Here is a 21,375-nt window from a genome sequence, read left to right as displayed (position 1 = left end):
AATTTGGTAATCAATATACTTGATTTTATTGCTGTCATTACATTTTCTTATTCTGCTGCATCTTTTATTAATTTTCTATTGATTTTATCAAGAAGCTATTAATTTTCCTTGTATTACTTTTTTAAATTGGGGAGTTCTACTGTACTTTTTATTTTATTAATATTTAAACTCATCACTACATAGCCCAATTATTCCATGAGGCAAATTATCAAATATTTCTGTCTCAAGACACTTTCTTCTCCTACTTCTCTGCTTACCCACTTCTTCCAACAATATGAGAACTCTGGCATCTTTTGCCTCTCCACTATTCACCCCTGCATCCGTCAGAGGAGAACTTGGGCGTATCTTTATTTCCTTTCACTCTCCCTCAAGTTTTAGACTATTTGAATTTCTGTTGCAGAACTCTTCTACTTTAAGAGTTTGTATTGAGTCTTTATATTGCAGTTCTTATATGATCTATCATTAGTTATTTTGATTTGACTCTGAATATGACAAGTTTTGTTGCTCACCAGTGTTTTCTCTTCTCTTAGTTTTTCTTCACCTTGAATATTCTCTGCAGGTTTACTGAGTGTTGTTGTAATCCTAATGCTGCTTTAAGATAACTCTCAAGTTTGGGTATGTGGTTCTAACCTGGCTGGATGTAGGACTCTGAGTTTGCAGTCCCCTTAAGAATACTTGAATATTATTTCATTGCCTTCTACCTTTTGAATGCTCAGTCCAGTGCCAGTCTTTTTCCTTTTTAAGCAACTTGCTGTTTCTTTAAGAAGACTTTTCTTTATCTCAAAAAACAAGATTTATTTTAGCACATGCTTGTGTCATATCTTTTCTCACCAATCCTACCTGAAACAGTGTTTTCAATGTACAGATTTCAGTCTTTCTAAAAATCAAGCTAAATTTCCTTTTTAAAAAATAGTTTCTGTTTTATAATTATTTTTCTCCTCCTATCTTCCTTTTCTTTTTCTGGACCTCCTATTATTTACAGGTTAGTTCTCTAGTTCTTTCCTCCACACTTCTCTTTCTTTATATTTTTTTAACTCTCCTCAGTTCAGTTCAGTCGCTCAGTCGTGTCCGACTTTTTGCGACCCCATGAATTGCAGCACACCAGGCCTGCCTGTCCATCACCAACTCCCGGAATTACTCAAACTCACGTCCATCGACTCAGTGATGCCATCCAGCCATCTCATCCTCGGTCGTCCCCTTCTCCTCCTGCCCCCAATCCCTCCCAGCATCAGAGTCTTTTCTAATGAGTCAACTCTTCGCATGAGGTGGCCAAAGTACTGGAGTTTCAGCTTTAGCATCAGTCCTTCCAAAGAAATCCCAGGGTTGATCTCCTTCAGAATGGACTGGTTGGATCTCCTTGCAGTCCAAGGGACTCTCAAGAGTCGTCTCCAACACCACAGTTTAAAAGCATCAATTCTTCGATTCTCAGGTTTCTTCACAGTCCAACTCTCACATCCATACATAACCACTGAAAAACCATAGCCTTGACTAGATGGACCTTTGTTGGCAAAGTGATGTCTCTGCTTTTGAATATGCTATCTAGGTTGGTCATAACTTTCCTTCTAAGGAGTAAACATCTTTTAATTTCATGGCTGCAATCACCATCTGCAGTGATTTTGGAGCACCCAAAAATAAAGTCTGACACTGTTTCCATTGTTTCCCCATCTATTTCCCATGAAGTGATGGGACCGGATGCCATGATCTTCGTTTTCTGAATGTTGGGCTTTAAGCCAACTTTTTCACTCTCCTCTTTCACTTTCATCAAGAGGCTTTTGAGTTCCTCTTCACTTTCTGCCATAAGGGTGGTGTTATCTGCATATCTGAAGTTATTGATATTTCTCCCGGCAATCTTGATTCCAGCTTGTGCTTCTTCCAGCCCACCGTTTCTTATGATATACTCTGCATAGAAGTTAAATAAGCAGGGTGACAATATGCAGCCTTAACATACTCCTTTTCCTATTTGAAACCAGTCTGTTGTTCCATGTCCAGTTCTAACTGTTGCTTCCTGACCTCAAGAGGTTTCTCAAGAGGCAGGTCAGGTGGTCTGGTATGCCCATCTCTCAGAATTTTCCACAGTTTATTATGATCCACACAGTCAAAGGCTTTAGCATAGTCAATAAAGCATAAATAGATGTTTTTCTGGAACTCTTATGCTTTTTTGATCATCTAGCGGATGTTGGCAATTTGATCTCTGGTTCCTCTGCCTTTTTTAAAATCAGCTTGAACATCTGGAAGTTCATGGTTCACATATTGCTGAAGCCTGGCTTGGAAAATTTAGAGCACTACTTTACTAGCATGTGAGATGAGTGCAATTGTGCAGTAGTTTGAGCATTCTTTGGCATTGCCTTTCTTTGAGATTGGAATGAAAATCGACCTTTTCCAGTCCTGTGGCCACTGCTGAACTTTCCAGATGTTCTGGCATATTGAGTGCAGCACTTTCACAGCATCATCTTCCAGGATTTGAAATAGCTCAACTGGAATTCCATCACCTCCACTAGACATTCCAGGATGTCTGGCTCTAGGTCAGTGATCACACTATCATGATTATCTTGGTCGTGAAGATCTTTTTTGTATAGTTCTTCTGTGTATTCTTGCCACCTCGTCTTAATATCTTCTGCTTCTGTTGGGTCCATACCATTTCTGTCCTGTATTGTGCCCATCTTTGCATGAAATGTTCCCTTGGTATCTCTAATGTTCTTGAAGAGATCCCTAGTCTTTCCCATTCTATTATTTTCCTCTATTTCTTTGCACTAATCGCGAGGAAGGCTTTCTTATCTCTTCTTGCTATTCTTTGGAACTCTGCATTCAGATACTTATATCTTTCCTTTTCTCCTTTGCTTTTTGCTTCTCTTCTTTTCACAGCTATTTGTAAGGCCTCCCCAGACAGCCATTTTGCTTTTTTGCATTTCTTTTCCATGGGGATGGTCTTGATCCCTGTCTCCTGTAGAATGTCACGAACCTCCGTCCATAATTCATCAGACACTCTCATCAGATCTAGTCCCTTAAATCTATTTCTCACTTCCATTGTATAATCATAAGGGATTTGATTTAGGTCATACCTGAATGAATAGTGGTTTTCCCTACTTTCTTCAATTTAAGTCTGAATTTGGCAATAAGGAGTTCATGGTCTGAGCCACAGTCAGCTCCTGGTCTTGTTTTTGCTGACTGTATAGAGCTTCTCCACCTTTGGCTTCACAGAATATAACCAGTCTGATTTCGGTGTTGACCATCTGGTGATGTCCATGTATAGAGTCTTTTCTTGTGTTGTTGGAAGAGGATGTTTGGTATGACCAGTGTGTTCTCTTGGCAAAATTCTATTAGCCTTTGCCCTGCTTCATTCCGTACTCCAAGGCCAAATTTGCCTGTTACTTCAGGTGTTTCTTGACTTCCTACTTTTGCATTCCAGTCCCCTATAATGAAAAGGACATCTTTTTGGGGTGTTAACTCTCCTACTGAATCTTAAAATCTACTAATTCTTTTCTCAAGATCCATCATCCTTTCCTTCAACTTACCTACTCAATATCTTAACTTAAAAGTCTTTCTTTCTTAGTCCTATAAGTCTTTTTTAATACTTTCTTGTACCTCTTCAAATACTTATTATTCTTTTATAATCCCCAACCATTCTCCGTTGTTTATAGACTGCTCTGATTGCCTTCTTTATTCTTTGTTTCCTCTGGCTGTTAGACCTCAGTGCATGTCCTTTTATTTTCCTTTGCTCATGGTGGCACAGATCCAACTGGTGGATACTTTAAGTGGACTGGTGAATGTGGGAAGGAACAATCATCGAAGTCTTCATGGCCAGAAGTGGGCAATTTATCAGTTTCCTTTTGAAACACCTGGAGAGAGCTTTTCTTCTTCACTAGATTAGAAAAAACTCAGTCCTTCCATACTTGCTTACAGCCAGAGGATTGAGAACACTCAGCAGTCCTATGATTATTGAGGGTCAGCTCTACTAAGGGGCTGCTACATGCTAGTCCTTGTCTTGAAGTTCTCCTTCTATGGTCCCAAAGCTTTGTTTTCATCCCAGAGCAAGAAAGTACCACAGCAGTTATCTAGCTCACACCCTCTACCAGACTACCAGTCCTAATGTCTTCTTGACTTAAGAGGATGTATTTTACCTGAGTTGTAAGTAGAGAGGAAACAAAGCACACTGAAGCCACCATCTTTCTGAATCCTCTGCAAATATAATGATGAGCATAAAAATGATACATTCTGTACACTACTTAATACTGCTTATAGGCTTGTTGGAAAGATAGGTGTTAATACAAAAAGAAACCCACATGTAATACTGAAATCACAGCTATGATTCGTACTATGAAAGAAAGGTAAATGAAAATATGAAAAATGCATGAAAGAGGAACGACTCCTGTAGAGGAATCAGGGAAGTAATGTCTGAAGAAGCCATGGTTAAGCTGAGATACCAAGAAAGAGTAGAGTTAACTGTGTAGTGAGGGAAGGACAGAGAGCTGCAGACAGATAGCAGTTTATTCAAAGACTTTAGGGGTAAGCATGCCATATTTGAGGAGGTAAATGGTAAGCATGGCAGAAAAAAATCAAAGGAGAACAGAGTATGAAAAGAAGCTAGAGAGGAAGATCATGGTGGGCTGGACTGTGAAGGGCTTTGTAGGCCATGATAGCAAGTGGTCTTTTCCTAAAAGCAAATAGTATTGGGGTGTTTTATAACAGGAGTAAAAATATCTGATTCACATTTTCAGAAGATAATAAGGATTCCCAGGAGAGAGCAAATTTAAAGTGTCCAAGTGATGCTGGGAGACCAGTGAGGAGGCTTATTGAAATAGCCCCTTTCAATAGCCTCTTTCATATTGGAAGAAAAAGAGTAATAAGATGATAGTCACTATACAGGTTGTACACTTTTAGGTAGTAAAATGTAAGGAGGTAAATGAGAATGTGGAAGATGTCCAAGATGCCTCCAAATTATAGGCATTACGCTGATGTTGCATGAAATGGGAGCATCAAGTTGGAAACCACCAGTTCAGTCATTCACGTCAAGGTGCCTTTGAGATATTAAAGCGGAGAAGTCAATGAGCAGTATAAGTCTGGGGCAGGTCTAGACAGGGGATGTAAATATGTAAGTCATCTGGATTAGGTGTAAATTGAGACTCTTAGGCATGAATGAGAAGACCTTGGGAGAGAGAAGAGAAAAGGATTGTTAATCTTGTACCTTGCTAGTATCTGTCTAAATTGGATTATCTTCTCTGGAAAGATGGCTAGAATTATCTTTATGTATCATTGTCTTGAAAAAGGATTCTGTAACTCCATTTATAGAAATCTATCCTCAGAAAATAATAATAATAAGGTAGAAAGACAAAGGCTTATGGATAAAAATATGTAGTTAAGTATTATTTATGATTGCAAATAAAGGAAATTACTTATCTACTATTAGGAGAAAGTCAAGAAAATTATCATACATTTATCTTAATGAATATTATACCATTATAATTTGATATTTATGAAGATCTAATAGCATAAGTATATGACCATTGTATGCTAGTAAGTGAAAAGGACACAAAATTGAGAGAACATCAACTGGATGAAAAATGCATACAACAAAAGAATATAAAGAAATAAGTTTATCTGTCAGTAGTAGAAAATGGATGATTGTATCCAGTTTTATACTTTTATCTAGTTTCCAAATTATTCAAGTATTACATCTTGTGTATTATTTTATTATTAGGAAAGGACATATAAAATTATAATATTGTCCTAGTTATAAACATGAACTTCATAGGCAATTTACTCTGTTAAATACTGGTTAATGTTCTTTCCTTTTCACAATATTGATGAGCATTTCTGATTTGAATCCCCATAGTATTTTATCTTTTGAGATTATTGCCATAATTTTAAAATTTTATGAGCCATTTAGACTTGTAAATTAACTTTGAAAATTATATAATTACTCGGCAATGGCAAGTCCATTCCCCTCAGAACAATTCCCCATCAGCTGGCACTCAGTGTGTCATATGAGAACATCTCTAGTTCCTTCTCTTTTCATTGCTTAGCAGTACAGATGACTCTCAATTCTTTTTATGAGGGTGTTTTAATTGTATAATACATACATGTGGGAACTTGTTAATTATTTTAAATGCAATAGATTGTTTTTTGTTTTTCATCAATGACTGTTAGATAACCCTCCATTTGGACTGTCATTTGTATCATCATTGTCTGTAGGGATATGAAATCATATTGGTTTTGGTTCAAAACTAAAAAGCTTGATTTTTTTCTTTCTTTTTTTTTTTTACTCCAGGAATGTATACAAAGACTACCGCTTCCTTGAGCTGGCATGTGATTCGCAGGAGGATGTAGACAGCTGGAAGGCATCTCTACTGAGAGCTGGAGTTTATCCTGATAAATCTTTAGTAAGTGGATTGATCTCCTATTTTTAAATTAGTAACCGTGTTTGAGAAAGCATAATTCAACATACTTTATGCTAAAGGACTAGTTCTCAGTTGACTTAATTAATTTGGCATAGTTTTAACTTTTTACTTTGCTTATATTTCTTTTTATCCATTAGACTTCTATTTTAAGAAGTTTACCAGTATATTTGTCAAAGAAAATGCCCAACTTTGCCATAAAACCTAATGTATGTATGTAAACTCAAAGCATGGGAGAGTTTCTCTGTTTTAATTTAAATTTTATTTTCCTTTTTATGTTATTCTACAGTATACTATTCTATAGTATTCATTTAAAGCAGTTTATAACATTCTTTATGTAGTCATAGTATATATATTATTAGTCATAACACTTTTTCATATTCCTTAAAATATAATTTTTATGAAAAGCTACCTCCTTTCATTATGTCTGTAGTACCAGTATCCAAAATTAAACTCTGGTTAATGTCACTGTAAGTAAAAAAAGAACAAAAAATATTATATTGCTAGTCCCACTTATCTTTATTAATACACTTCAAGTGTCTTGGAGACATTTCTCTCATTCAAGTTAATAAACAGATCTTCTATTTGTGTTCTTTGGAAAATGTAATATTACACAGACTAGTCTGGATTTAAACTTCAGAATTCCCACCCAACATATGTACACTCAGCATTAAACAGACTCTGCAAATGTGTGGTTCTCACTGCTTCCTTGCTACCCCTGAGATATTGTACTATCCAGGTTTCCCCTAGAAGTTAAGCACTGAGACTGAGCTTTGGCGGATTTACTTCATCTTGACTTTTGTGGTGCTTAGATTGGCTGTAGATTAGTTTATACGACTGCCCATGCACAAGCTGGGTTATTTCTCGGCCCCAAATAGGTATAAAGTCTTCTCAAGGGAAAGTCTGAGATGGGAGCACATTGTGTGACAACTGAAGCATCTGGAGGGGATTTCAGACCTGACCGTATCCCTGAGGTTTCACTGGAATTTCACAAAGTTCCAGAAGTAAAGGATAGAGGATTTGTGCCAAAACATTCTCTTCTTTGCTGTTATTTTAGTTTCCATGTAGACCTCTTAACCCCATCTCTACCTCCACTTGTCTGGTTAGTACCTAAAACAGTGAATCCCCATGACACACCCTGTGCCCTCCAAATGGGGTGAAACCAGACCCTTTCCAGGTGATATGTAGGTACAAAGGTATCTTCTGTACCACTTTGATTTTTGTTGTTAGTTCTAATAGTTACTTATTACTCTGTCCTATCCATTGACAGACATATGTTTAATGTTACAAATGTTCTGTATTAAAAAATGCACATATACTTAATGTTTTATTCATTCATTCTGCAAAAGCCTGCTGAGCGTGTGCTTTTCGCCAGCTATCTTTCTAGACACTAGTGATGCTAAAGTGAACAGTGAGGTCCTGCCCCTCAAGGAACAGACATTAGAGTGGATGAATAACTTTGTAACTGTAAACTGTTATTTGTTAGAATGATAAGTTCTGTAAAAAATGAAAGGGGCAGACTGTGAGAATGAGGGTCAAGTGAGTTTTATTTTAGTAAAAGTAATTAGGAAAAGCCCCTTTGATTGGAGTAGGCTCCTGAAAGAAGTGGGAAAGTAAATGATGTGAATGTCTGATGGAGAGTGCTCATGGCAGAGGGCTAGCAAGTACAAAGCCAGCTCAATGTCTTAGAGCACCTAAGAGTTACAGTGTGTCTGGACAAGTGAAGGTACTTGATTTCCAGAAGTGGTCAGTGGCCAGATTATATAGGCCTTGAAGGAAATGGCAAGCATTTGTGCTTTATTCTAGGTGAGATGGTAAGCCATTGGAGGGTTGCAACTCAGTTAGTGACATGATAAGATTTACATTTTTGTAAGATTGCTATGCCTGAGTGTTATGAGAAGCAGCACAGCATGTGGGGTTAAAGCACAGGCTTTAGCATCAAAATGTGTAAACTGAAATTTCTGATGCTCACCTACAAGCTGTGTAGCCGTTTTATCTTTCGAGATTCCAGTGTCTAAAATGGAGATAACAAGAATCATCTGCAGCATCGTTGACAGGGTTAAATGAGATAATGTAAGGAAAGCACTGGACAGGGTAAACATAAGTTAGCACTCCATTTTTATTTATGATGATGATTATTGTTTTCATTGTAGATTACATATGTAAGTGAGTACAAGAGAGTTAAAACATTGTGGATATTTACAATACAGTCCCGGTGTGATTGTGAATACTTTATGATATTTTCTGTCTTCTAAATGTGCTTGGTTATATAAAATATCTGAATGTGTATATGTGTATGTGTGTGTCTTCCTTCCAAGAAACTGTAATGTTTATGAAAATGTTTTCTTAGGTCATGATTTTGTCAACTAAATTTATTTTAAATGTACCAGACAAGTTTGCTATTAAAAACAATTATGCAGTGCCTCTCTCGTGAGGGAAATACTGTCTTGGGAAAGCAAAATTACCCTTCCCTCTGTGAACTGTTTTTATAAACCTGAATTTTTATGTATTCATAGCTCTACACAAAAGAAGATGCTCAATAAAATATTTGCTATTTTTTATTAGAATGCTCAATTTTAAGCAAATCTAGAATTGTCCTACACAAACTGTTTTGATTCTTTTCACATCATTTTTATTTGCTGATTAAAATACATTTGGTACTATTGCTTGGAAAATCGAGACAAAGGGGCTTTTTACCACATGCCAAAGATATGACAGGAAATTAAACTTGGCAGTATGCCATGAACATTGCTTTTCTCAGCTTTCATCATAAACAATATTTGCATTTCTTCTGCACCATGTAGTTCTGCAGGTTATACTACACAATTGCTTGACTTTCAGATGTTTCAGTGGCAGCTAACTACTGAAAGCAATCTAAGTAGGATGCTTATCTAAACATTGCATTTTAGAACAATCTTAGGTTTGGGGAAAATGATACTTCTAGGTACAGTTATTCTTAATTTAGAAAGATTTGACAAAGAAGTCAGAGTAACCTAATAACAGATGTCTCTAAGTAAATTTTTAGAATTTCTGGTGTTTCTGTTTTTGTATCACTAAACCATTGAGTGAATAGCAAACCAGTCAATCCCTACCCTAATAATGAAATGTTCATGTGTCATACATGGATATGAGTCAAGACCAAAAAAATTCTGCTTTTTACATGAGACAGCTCTATTCTAATTGGAAAAAATTCTACATAGGTCATTTTTCTAAATTGTATAAGTTTGGATTCATTTAGATAAATATCCATCACCCAAATCTGGATGAGCTGATGTTTAGAATAATTTTTTTTGTCCAAACTAAGGTTGCATACTTTTTTATAACAATTGTTTCCTCATCATATCTTTTTCCATCATGTCCACATGGTGAAATGTTTTTTATGTCACTCATAATGTTCTGCTACTCTATTCCTTCTGTCTCTTAGGTCATTTCTCTTGGGGTTTTCTACAAATTTTTCTTCTTTCTTTCCTTTCCTTCCGTCTTCTCCCACTTCCTTCCTTCCCTTCATCCATCACTGTTATGTGGACTCTGTGGACTCTTCCACTGTTATGTGGAAGATTCAAAGATAAAAAAAAGAAGGCAGTTCTTACTTTACAGGAGTTCCAAGTCTAGTGGAAGAGAGAGATGCAAATAAATAGCTACTGTACAATGTGAATAAAAAACTGGTGGGTATCTATATAAAGCACAACAGCCCAACTATATTCCCATGTACATTTTCTAATTACCTTCTGTTTTCTAATCATTGATATATTTTATTTTACCATGTTCGTTTTCTAATTACTTTCCAGTCTCTTAAACTTTCTGGACCTAAAGCTAAATGTAGACTTCTTATCTGAGCATCGTGGTATGTGACCCTAAAATGGAAATGAGTCCTGAGTTTACTTTCCCACTATGCCACTGACTTACTCTGTGAATGTAGACATAACATCTCTGACCCAGAACTCTGGCATACTACCATCACCTGAGCTTTCTGAGCAGCAAGAATATTTTTAAAATATATTTAAACCTGAATTTGAATTTAACAGAATTTTATTTTTTACTTCTATTTCCTTTGGCCACTAAATTGAAATTATACTCAGTATGAAATTTATAAGTATGAAATTAAATAAGTACATAGGAATTTATGTAGTTTCAAAGTGAAGTTGTTTCTAAAGGGATTAATAGCTTTTTGTTTTTGTTTTTGATATTCCCTCAAAGATTTGGGGGAAGTTAAAACAGGAGTAGGCACTGAAAATGAGTCCCCCTGAAAATGAGTTCCTCTGCCAAGATTACGACTAACCTCTCTATCCAAAACTTTATTCCCTTTCTTGTTCTGCACCATTTCCCCGTCAAGATTAAGCAGCATCAAAAAGTGTGTGTGTGTGTGTGTGTGTGTGTGTGTGTGTGTGTGTGTGTGTATCAATAGCTACAGGTCACAATTTTGTAATTTTAAAACTTATTTTTATGATCCATGTATGTAAATTTTTCCTCTAAGTGTAAATAGAAATGTGTGAATTTAATTAAATACCTAAAGAATGTCATATAACAAATGACTGATTTTCCTGGCACAGTTTTGTCAGCTCACAATATGACTTTATATATAAATGTGAAGGAATTCCAGATTCTTCTGTGCGTGGAAGTTAGGTAGGCTTGAAGTCAAATCCACTTGTGTTGGAATCCCTACCCTTCCATTTATGTGCCATATGGCTTAGGCAACTTATTTCACTCTCTAGTTTTTTATTCCTTTTTAAACTCAAAATAATAATTTCTTCCTCTGAGTGATTTTGTAGGATTAAATGAATACTATTGCACACCACATCTAGCTTGGTGCCTACACCTGGAGGAAAGTACTCGGTGCCATGTAGACTTTAATGTTGATATTGACTATCATTAGTGTGTCCATGAAGCTGTACTTCTCAGATTAGTAGTTCCCTTTTCTTTGCAAACTATTGGTGAAATCTGGGGAGAATCTCTCCAACTGTTGGCTGAGGATACCAAACTGTTTAGGAGAGCCTTGAGATTATGCTGCCTTGTGGACAGACTGGCCTCAAAGTCTCCATCATTTAGTCAGGAGTGAGCCATAGAGGCTGTCAGGGAAATGAGAGTTCACAAACCTCCTCCCTTCAGATTCTGGCCATCTGAAAGGTGCAGCTGCAAATCTGTGCATAGCCTAGAAACAGATGTGGCGCAAATTCAGTTTTGTATATCTGTTAAGACATACACCTCAGAACTTTTTACAAGAGTTTTTTTTTTTTTTTTAGCTATATAGATACATGGTCCTCCTGTCTAATATATGATTTCTTTTTTAACTTATTAATTTTTAATTGGAGGACAATTGTTTTACAATATTGTGTTGGTTTCTGCCATACATCAACATGAATCAGCTAGAGATATATGACCCTTCCTCTTGAACCTTCCTCCCACCTCTCACCCCACCCCACCCTTCTAGGTTGTCACAGAGCAACTGTCATTTTTCATCTCTTAAGAAATCATATACCATCTAGACAGTAGAAATGGAAGCACCCTGGAACTTCACTGTACCTCTGAAGTCAGGACTCTCCCAGTCATAATTCATGTTTTTAAGGACTGCCTTGGAGGTTGAAACCATCCCCTAATGCAGTCTCAGGGATATGAGAAAGTCTTTTTGGATAGACTTTACAACCGAATTTTTCTCTGTGGCAAAAAGCAAATCAGGGAGACGGTGTCTGTTTCACTCTAGGGGGAAGAGAGGAATGAACACAGAGCCCCATAAGTATTCATTAATGTGGTGATGACCACTCCCATGTATTTACTCAGCAGTCTTGTGTACAAGATAGAAAACACCCATATTCGTCCCACTCTACATAACTTTATTCTTAGCTTATTTGACAGTGCTTCCCACAGAAATTAGAGCAGCTCCATGACCAATAGTTTAGTTTTTTTTTTTCAATGAAGGGACTTTCTAAATATAAATGCTGCCATACAGAGTAGTGGAGGAATTATAGAGAATTTACATTTCACCAGTCATGACTGCTATGCCTCTCTCAGAATAGACAACTGGGGAAATGATTGAAGGAAATAAGAAATGGCAAAGCCACACCACGTCTTTCACTTGTATGTTTCTCGTATTTAAGGATTAAGGCCCCCTACTCGGTGACATCACTGTTGCCACTACAAACAGAACCATCTGCCACCGAGCAGGGAAGCCAGCCATTCCCTAATGTGCAAAAATACTTGGTTGAACTCCTGAAACTTATTTGGTAGATCAAAAGCTGCACTGCTGTGGAATGCAATAATCTCCATCTGTTTGAGGTATTTTCAGCACTATTGCCCTTCTTTGGAGAACCAAGGTCCCATTATTTTCTAAGATAGTATTCTATTCCTGATAAAATTCTCTCTGGGGATCTTTATTGCCTTATTGAACCATTGGCATAGTCTTTACAAAAGATTCCTTTTCCCCTGATTTCATTCATTCTGGTACCATTATTTATGTCTCACGTAAACCAGGGATGTTAATGGTTATATCATGGCCACTCACAATGTCAGGAAACTTCTCTATGCTGTTTTTTCAGTGTCTTTAAATTTATGTTTTTATTCCATATGATGGCCCTGATGGTCCTTGAATTAGATATCCCCCCCACCCCCCCCAACCCCCCACCCCCACCCCCGCCCAGAGTCACCAGCTGCCATTGTTTTCCAGAAAATACACTCTCCTGGAATCATTCCCTTACTGCTCTCCAGAAAATTTTTGTATGTATTACTTCCCCACACACATCCTCTCTTAAAACTAAATGCCAGATCTCCAGCCCAACCTGTTCCTCCACACCCTGTGCTCCGGCTTCTCCACACAGGCACAGACTCCACTCACAGCTCTCTTCCACTCTGCATCTCAGTGGAGAGAGACATTCTTTCTGGGCCCCTTGTGAGGAGAGTTCAGATCTGTTCCCTCCCCATATCGCATCACGTCTCCCCACAGGATCTGACCTTGCAAGGACTCAGGCTGCCCTGGGAGTAATGAATCACCATTTTATTTTTTTAAGCCATATGTGGGTTAAATTGTTTGATATAAATCATACTCCTGCCGCTCCAGTTTGAAACAAGACAGCCATTTGCCTGCTGCCTGTTGCTGGCTGCTCTCTGTGTCTCTATCCGGAACGTCCCTTTTAGAAATGACTACATTTTTGTAACTAACCTTTCCAGACCCATTTTCTTGAATGTGGACCAGTGTTTATTTTGGCTGCCTCCCCACTATACAGTTTTCACCTCCCATGCCAGCCCAAGACCAAACTCGTAATTTATGAAATAAAGGAATGGTACAGATGGACGTCGTAACGTGGTCTGCTTGCCCTGTCTCCCCAGAATCACTCACTCCTTTCCTCTTCTCTTTTTCTTTTTTTTTCCCCCACCTTCTTTGAAACCAAGGATGCAGTGTTTGTTTAAAAATGCATTGGCTGATGAAATTTTCCACTGCTTGGCATGTTGGAGGAGGGGCTGTCAGGAAAGGGCAAGCCGACATACTAAATACTTTGCCTTTCATGCTAACAGCTCACTTATTACCAATTCAAACCAATGCTTTTTGGCCAGGTTCCCGGTACTTCAAGTATTTCAAGTAGAAAGAAAGGGGGAAACCTCTGTCATAATTTTCTAGTGTTATAAATGTATGATTTCCCTTAATGTAAGTAGAATCTTTGACTCATCCGTGAGCTTTGGGTGCTGTATGTATGAATGGGATGTCAGTGAAGAGGTACTTATTTTGATTTTGATCTAGCATGAAAAACCTCATGACTTAAAAATAAATTTGTTTAACATATTTTTTTCTTTTTTTTCCTTGCGGCTACATGCACAGGGGAACAACAAAGTAAGTTCTTTGTCCTCCTGCAGCTCCTCTGTCTCTTCAGTCCCCACTCCCCTCCTGCATGTGCCCTTGGTGAGAGAGCTTCTGTGCTTTGAAATGACTGTCTGTGACAGTACACCAATGATAGAGGCTGTGCAAATGTCAGAGAAAACAGAGCTTGGACTACCATCGTGGCGGTTCATTTTTGACCTTTCGGAAAGGAAATATTACGTTCCTCAGGGCTGGTTATTGGACAGTTCAGAGAGGTTGTTTTTATAAGGAAAGAGAGCAACACTGAGAGCAAAGATGATGATTTAATAATGAGGATTCTTCTGCAGAAAGGGTACGACCATCTGATGAAACTCAGTGCAGCTGACGTTTTTGACCAAAAATCAAAGCTCTCATGTTAATGTGCAGTTATAAAAACCCCAAACTGGAGTCTTAAATAGCAGGATGGCTGGCTTTGTTGGTGAAACCGAACTAGATCAGTGCTCTGGCTTTGAAGGTGCCTTAAAATGGATGGAGGAGGGTGGGGTCAACATTTGCCTTGGCTTCTGCGCGCTTGATGTATTCCAGCTGGATGGAGGCAGGAGGGTGTGGGGAATGGAGGGGGAGACTGAAATGTGTATCATTTGTGAAACCAGGCAACACACACACATGGTGGAAACTATTTTAATGCTGTTGTTGTAATAGATAAATGAGTAATTTAGTAGTTCACAGAGTGGCTTGCTTGTTAAAATTTTAATTTAACTTTTCCAGAAGATTAGAACTACTTCTCACTTATATTAGGTATGTAAGAGTAATGTAGTTAGGGAAGATAGTCTTAAGTTTAGCAGGGTGATTTGTTTTTCCTATTTTTTTCCTATGGAGAATTATTAGCGCTTTATCCTACCAGGTGGCCCACTTAAAATAGGCCTCATTGAATACAATAAGAATTGAAAAGAATCTGTTTTATAAGGGTCTGCCTGCATATTTAAGCCAGCTGGAATTCATCAAAATTGCTATTCATAAGCCATACATATAGAATTTAAAACAAATGTGGGAAATCTTGCAGTTTAATTTGATGGAATGTGCTATTATGGAATAAGTTGATAGAGTTGGTATTGAAAATGTGTCACTTTATAAATTTATATCTTGCTATAATTGCTTATGACCCAAGTAATAATATTTAATGAAGTTAAAAATAATATTATAAAATTACAAGATAGGCATTTGTGAAGGACCCAGGGGGGTGAACTTAGGCCACTAAAAGTTTACTTTTTAAAACAGAAGGTAACTTATTAAATTGATTAAGGATTTCTTCTAGAAGTAAAGGATAATATTTCTAACTAATATTGTCACTATTGGAAAAAAAAACCGTTTGGACAAAATTTTAGTTCTCACACCGTATGCTGTATTTTGATTCTTGAATAGTAAGTCTCTTTGGTCCTGGACACACATTACACTGAGTTGCTGTCTAGAATTTCATGTGCTGCATCGCTTAATTGTTTAAATTGCCAGAGATATGTGAGTGCACTAATAGCAAGTCTATGCATGCTGAGGATCAGGCAGTCAGCTGCTGACATTTTAGGGAAGTGCTAACCCTTAGATCAATCTGATTTCAGTGTTCACCATCTGGTGATGTCCATGTGTAGAGTCTTCTCTTGTGTTGTTGGAAGAGGGTGTTTGTTATGATCGGTGCATTTTCTTGGCAAAACTCTATTAGTCTTTGCCCTGCTTCATTCCGTATTCCAAGGCCAAATTTGCCTGTTACTCCAGGTGTTTCTTGATTTCCTACTTTGGGATTCCAGTCCCCTATAATGAAAAGGATATCTTTTTTGGGTGTTAGTTTTAAAAGGTTTCGTAGGTCTTCATAGAACTGTTCAACTTCAGATTCTTCAGCGTTACTAGTTGGGGCATAGACTTGGATTACTGTGATACTGAATGGTTTGCCTTGGAAACAAACAGAGATAATTCTATCGTTTTTGAGATTGAATCCAAGTACTGCATTTCGGACTCTTTTGTTGACCATGATGGCTATTCCATTTCTTCTAAGGGATTCCTGCCCACAGTAGTAGATATAATGGTCAATGGAGAAGATCTATACAGTCAGCAAAAATAAGACCAGGAGCCGACTGTGGCTCAGATCATGAACTCCTTGTTGCCAAATTCAGACTTAAATTGAAGAAAGTAGGGAAAACCACTAGACCATACAGGTATGACCTAAATCAAATCCCTTATGATTATACAGTGGAAGTGAGAAGTAGATTTAAGGGCCTAGATCTGATAGATAGAGTGCCTGATGAACTATGGAATGAGGTTCATGACATTGTACAGGAGACAGGGATCAAGACCATTCCCCTGGAAAAGAAATGCGAAAAAGCAAAATGGCTGTCTGGGGAGGCCTTACAAATAGCTGTGAAAAGGAGAGAAGCAAAAAGCAAAGGAGAAAAGGAAAGATATAAGCATCTGATGCAGAGTTCCAAAGAATAGCAAGAAGACATAAGAAAGCCTTCTTCAGCGATCAGTGCAAAGAAATAGAGGAAAACAACAGAATGGGAAAGACTAGAGATCTCTTCAAGGAAATTAGAGATACCAAGGGAACATTTCATGCAAAGATGGGCACAATAAAGGACAGAAATGGTATGGACCTAACAGAAGCAGAAGATATTAAGAAGAGATGGCAAGAATACACAGAAGAACTGTACAAAAAAGATCTTCATGACCCAGATAATCACGATGGTGTGATCACTGACCTAGAGCCAGACATTCTGGAATGTGAAGTCAAGTGGGCCTTAGAAAGAGCATCACTACGAACAAAGCTAGTGGAGGTGATGGAATTCCAGTTGAGCTATTTCAAATCCTGAAAGATGATGCTGTTAAAGTGCTGCACTCAATATGCCAGCAAATTTGGAAAACTCAGCAGTGGCCACAGGACTGGAAAAGGTCAGTTTTCATTCCAATCCCAAAGAAAGGCAATGCCAAAGAATGCTCAAACTACCACAAAATTGCATTCATCTCACACGCTAGTAAAGTAATGCTCAAAATTCTCCAAGCCAGGCTTCAGCAATATGTGAACCGTGAACTTCCTGATGTTCAAGCTGGTTTTAGAAAAGGAAGAGGAACCAGAGATCAAATTGCCAATATCCACTGGATCATGGAAAAAGCAAGAGAGTTCCAGAAAAACATCTATTTCTGCTTTATTGACTATGCCAAAGCCTTTGACTGTGTAGATCACAATAAACTGTGGAAAATTCTGAAAGAGATGGGAATACCAGACCACCTGATCTGCCTCTTGAGAAATTTGTATGCAGGAAGCAACAATTAGAACTGGACATGGAACAACAGACTGGTTCCAGATAGGAAAAGGAGTACGTCAAGGCTGTATATTGTCACCCTGCTTATTTAACTTATATGCAGAATACATCATGAGAAATGCTGGACTGGAAGAAACACAAGCTGGAATCAAGATTTCTGGGAGAAATATCAATAACCTCAGATATGCAGATGACACCACCCTTATGGCAGAAAGTGAAGAGGAACTCAAAAGCCTCTTGATGAAAGTGAAAGTGGAGAGTGAAAAAGTTGGCTTAAAGCTCAACATTCAGAAAATGAAGATCATGGCATCTGGTCCCATCACTTCATGGGAAATAAATGGGGAAACAGTGGAAACAGTGTCAGACTTTTTTTTATGGGGCTCCAAAATCACTGCAGATGGTGACTGCAGCCATGAAATTAAAAGACGCTTACTCCTTGGAAGGAAAGTTATGACTAACCTAGATAGCATATTCAAAAGCAGAGACATTACTTTGCCAACAAAGATTTGTCTAGTCAAGGCTATGGTTTTTCCTGTAGTCTTGTATGGATGTGAGAGTTGGACTGTGAAGAAGGCTGACCACCAAAGAATTGATGCCTTTGAACTGTGGTGTTGGAGAAGACTCTTGAGAGTCCCTTGGACTGCAAGGAGATCCAACCAGTCCATTCTGAAGGAGATCAGCCCTGGGATTTCTTTGGAAGGAATGATGCTAAAGCTGAAACTCCAGTACTTTGGCCACCTCATGCGAAGAGTTGACTCATTGGAAAAGACTCTGATGCTGGGAGGGTTTGGGGGCAGGAGGAGAAAGGGACGACAGAGGATGAGATGGCTGGATGGCATCACTGACTCGATGGACGTGAGTCTGGGTAAACTCCGGGAGTTGGTGATGGACAGGGAGGCCTGGCGTGCTGCAGTTCATGGGGTCGCAAAGAGTCGGACATGACTGAGCGACTGACCTAAACTGAACTGAACCCTTAGGTCATTCAAGAAGCATTTTTTGATTTTTTTTTTAATTGGAGGATAATTCCCTTACAAAGTTGAGTTGGTTTCTGCCATACAACATGAATCAGCCATAAGTATATGTGTATATATACATACATACATAAGTATGTGTGTGTGTTGTGTACTTAGTTGCTCAGTCATATCCGACTCTTTGCAACCCCATGGACTGTAGCCCGCCAGCTCCTCTGTCCATGAGGATTCTGTCCAGGCAAGAATACTGGAGTGAGTTGCCATGCCCTCCTCCAGGGGATCTTCCCAACCCAGGGACTGAATCCAGGTCTCCCACACTGCAGGCAGATGCTTTACCGTCTGAGCCACCAGGGAAGCCCATAGATAGATAGATAGATCCCCTCCCTCTTGAACCTCCCTCTCATCCAGCCCCATACCCTTCTGTAGGTCATCCCAGAGTGTTGGGCTAGGCTTCCTGTGTTATACAGCAATCAAGAAACATTTATGATATGACTCTTTCATGAGTGATTCACTGATGACATAAAGGCATTTTTAAAATTCCCCAAAGAAAACACTTTTCCATAGCAGGAGTCATCCATTTGCGTTGTCCTGCTTGGTCAAGTTCTTCTGAGTAATGAAATGTTCAGTTTAATAGAATTTACTGATTCTTTTCAAATAATTATACAATGAGCAATAAAACTCAGATGCTCTAAGCTGGTGCTCCTTAAGGCTACCTCTCAGATTATGCAGAAGGCCCTGCAGAGTCTCCCAGCACCTGCAGCCCCCATCTGCACTGTGAACACTTGGTATAGTGCTGTGGGGGATCATTGGGTGCCAGTTAGAGTGTCAGCTGAAGCATGCCAAAGATGCAAACACTTAATGGTTTGATTTTTAACTGAAGAGCAGCTACTTTGGAGGGGCTTATGTGTATTGCCCTTATGCCTTAATTCTTGGTTGCTTATGTTATGATTAAGTAATAGTTAGTGAAAGAAATATAGGGCTAATACTTTTAAAATATGATCATTGTACTGACCATGGACTCTGGCACAAAAGAGGCTCCTCAAATCACAAACGGCACATCTGCAGGCTATTTTCCTTTCACTTAGAATTTCAGTATAAATGGACAACACTGGAATACAAGCTGTGCTGTCTCCAGAGTATAGATCTGGAATCTTCAAAAGGAGAATATGAGATTCTTTTTTCCCTCTCATGCTAGGATGCTTGTTCTGCGTTGTCCCAAAGGCAACACACCTGTTTGTTGCCTGCCATATACATGAGCCAGCTGTAAAAGGTGACTCATTTCAGACTCTCAAAGGCTAATTGTTTGTTTTGTTAATAGCATTTCATTATTTATGATACTCACCAGATACTAGAGAGAATGAAGCTTGCTCAATTAATGTTTCTTTAGATGAGCAGGATGCGTGGATTCATCTTCCTTCATACATGCACACATATACATACATACACGTATATTATAAAGTGTATGGATCAACTCTACTATTCATTTTCTCAATGCCCGCTAAAGTGATCTGCTTCATCCACCTTTGTTATTGTTCTTCAGTCACTCAGTCGTGTCTGACTCTTTGCAACTCCATGGACCGCAACACGCCAGGCTTCCCTGTCCTTCACTATCTCCCGGAGTTTGCTCAAACTCATGTCCATAGAGTTGGTGATGCCATCCAACCATCTCATCCTCTGTCATGCCCTTCTTCTCTTGCCCTTAGTCTTCCACAGCATCAAGGGCTTTTTCAATGAGTCGACTTTTTGCATCAGGTGGCCACAGTGTTGGAGCTTCAGCATTAGTCCTTCCAATGAATATTCAGGGTTGATTTCCTTTACTTAGAGTTTGGAAGCTACTTCTCTAAACTCTCAGAAAAAAAACATCTACAAGAGACACAGAGATTTATATTATAAATGCATTATGGGGCAAAACACCAATGGTCATGTTCTTCCTTGAGCACTTATATGCATTTTGTTATTTCTCCTTAAAAAGCACATTTTCCTTTTGTGAGGAGATCATAGTTGCTCAGGAAAAATTTTCCTTCCAGCCCCATTACTTATTTTTCCTTTGGAAATGTTTTTCTACTGGCTTAGTGATATCTTAAATTTCTTAAAGTAGAGTCTGTCTCCTCTTTCGAGGGGTTTCCCTAGACCATGAATTCCAAGTCAGTGTCTTCCAAAGACCATAATCTAGGACTCTGAATTAGTTTGGGGAATGTGAACAAATATAATACAGTAACAGAGAGGTTTGGACTTTTTTTTTTTTTTTTTTGGTTGGTTGGTTGGTTCATTTGTTTGTTGAGTACAAATGTAATACAGAATATCATTTTCAGAACTGAACCTTCAGGTAAAAAGTAATCTCCATGTTTTGTCCTAGATAGAAGAGGTTTAATTTGTTTCATTAACTTGATACCCTTGCTTGGTGGACATTTCTAGGAATTTAATAAGCATTTAGTTTTATTTTTTTGTTACTTTGAGTTTTGGTTAAGTATCTTTGTTAAATTAGGCAAATTAAAGGTAGAAAAAGCCCTTAAAATATAAAGAATAAAATACTGTTAAAAAAAATCTCTCAAAATTTCTTAATTATGTTGATACACAAATACAAATGAAAACTAAAAGGAATCCTAGGTTCAGAAATGAATACTTCAAAAAATTTTAACTTACAGAGAAACACTACAGGTACTCTCCTCTCTTATGAATCTTTTATTATGTTTAAAAGAGAAATTAACTAGCACCTTACTTAACATCAGTCTTCTTAAACTAAAGGATTATTTTATGTCCCTCATGTGGAAATATGGTATGGACTGCCTTGATTGAAGAGAAGGAGGATTTGAAAAGGAGAAATAGAACTGAAACATGCAAAAACATGTTAAAAACATGTCAGATTAAAAATAAGTTTTTACTAAGTTCTAGGAGAAGGCAATGGCACCCTATTCCAGTACTCT

General features: G+C 38.1%; 1 protein-coding gene across 7 annotated transcripts in view; it reads left to right on the top strand.

Annotated features, from left to right (window-relative positions):
- Positions 1–21,375, top strand: part of DNM3 (dynamin 3) — a 645,907-nt gene that overhangs the window by 517,525 nt on the left and 107,007 nt on the right. For all 7 annotated transcript variants that reach the window (XM_070385287.1, XM_005902409.2, XM_005902410.2 and 4 more), the window contains one exon: positions 6,266–6,377. In XM_070385287.1, coding sequence (XP_070241388.1) covers positions 6,266–6,377 — 112 coding nt within the window. The remainder of the gene's footprint in view (positions 1–6,265; positions 6,378–21,375) is intronic.

The sequence above is a fragment of the Bos mutus genome, chromosome 16 (assembly GCF_027580195.1).
Source record: "Bos mutus isolate GX-2022 chromosome 16, NWIPB_WYAK_1.1, whole genome shotgun sequence".
Lineage (NCBI taxonomy): Eukaryota > Metazoa > Chordata > Mammalia > Artiodactyla > Bovidae > Bos > Bos mutus.
The sequence above is the reverse complement of the archived record's forward strand: the minus strand, read 5'-3'. Positions and strand labels throughout refer to the sequence as shown.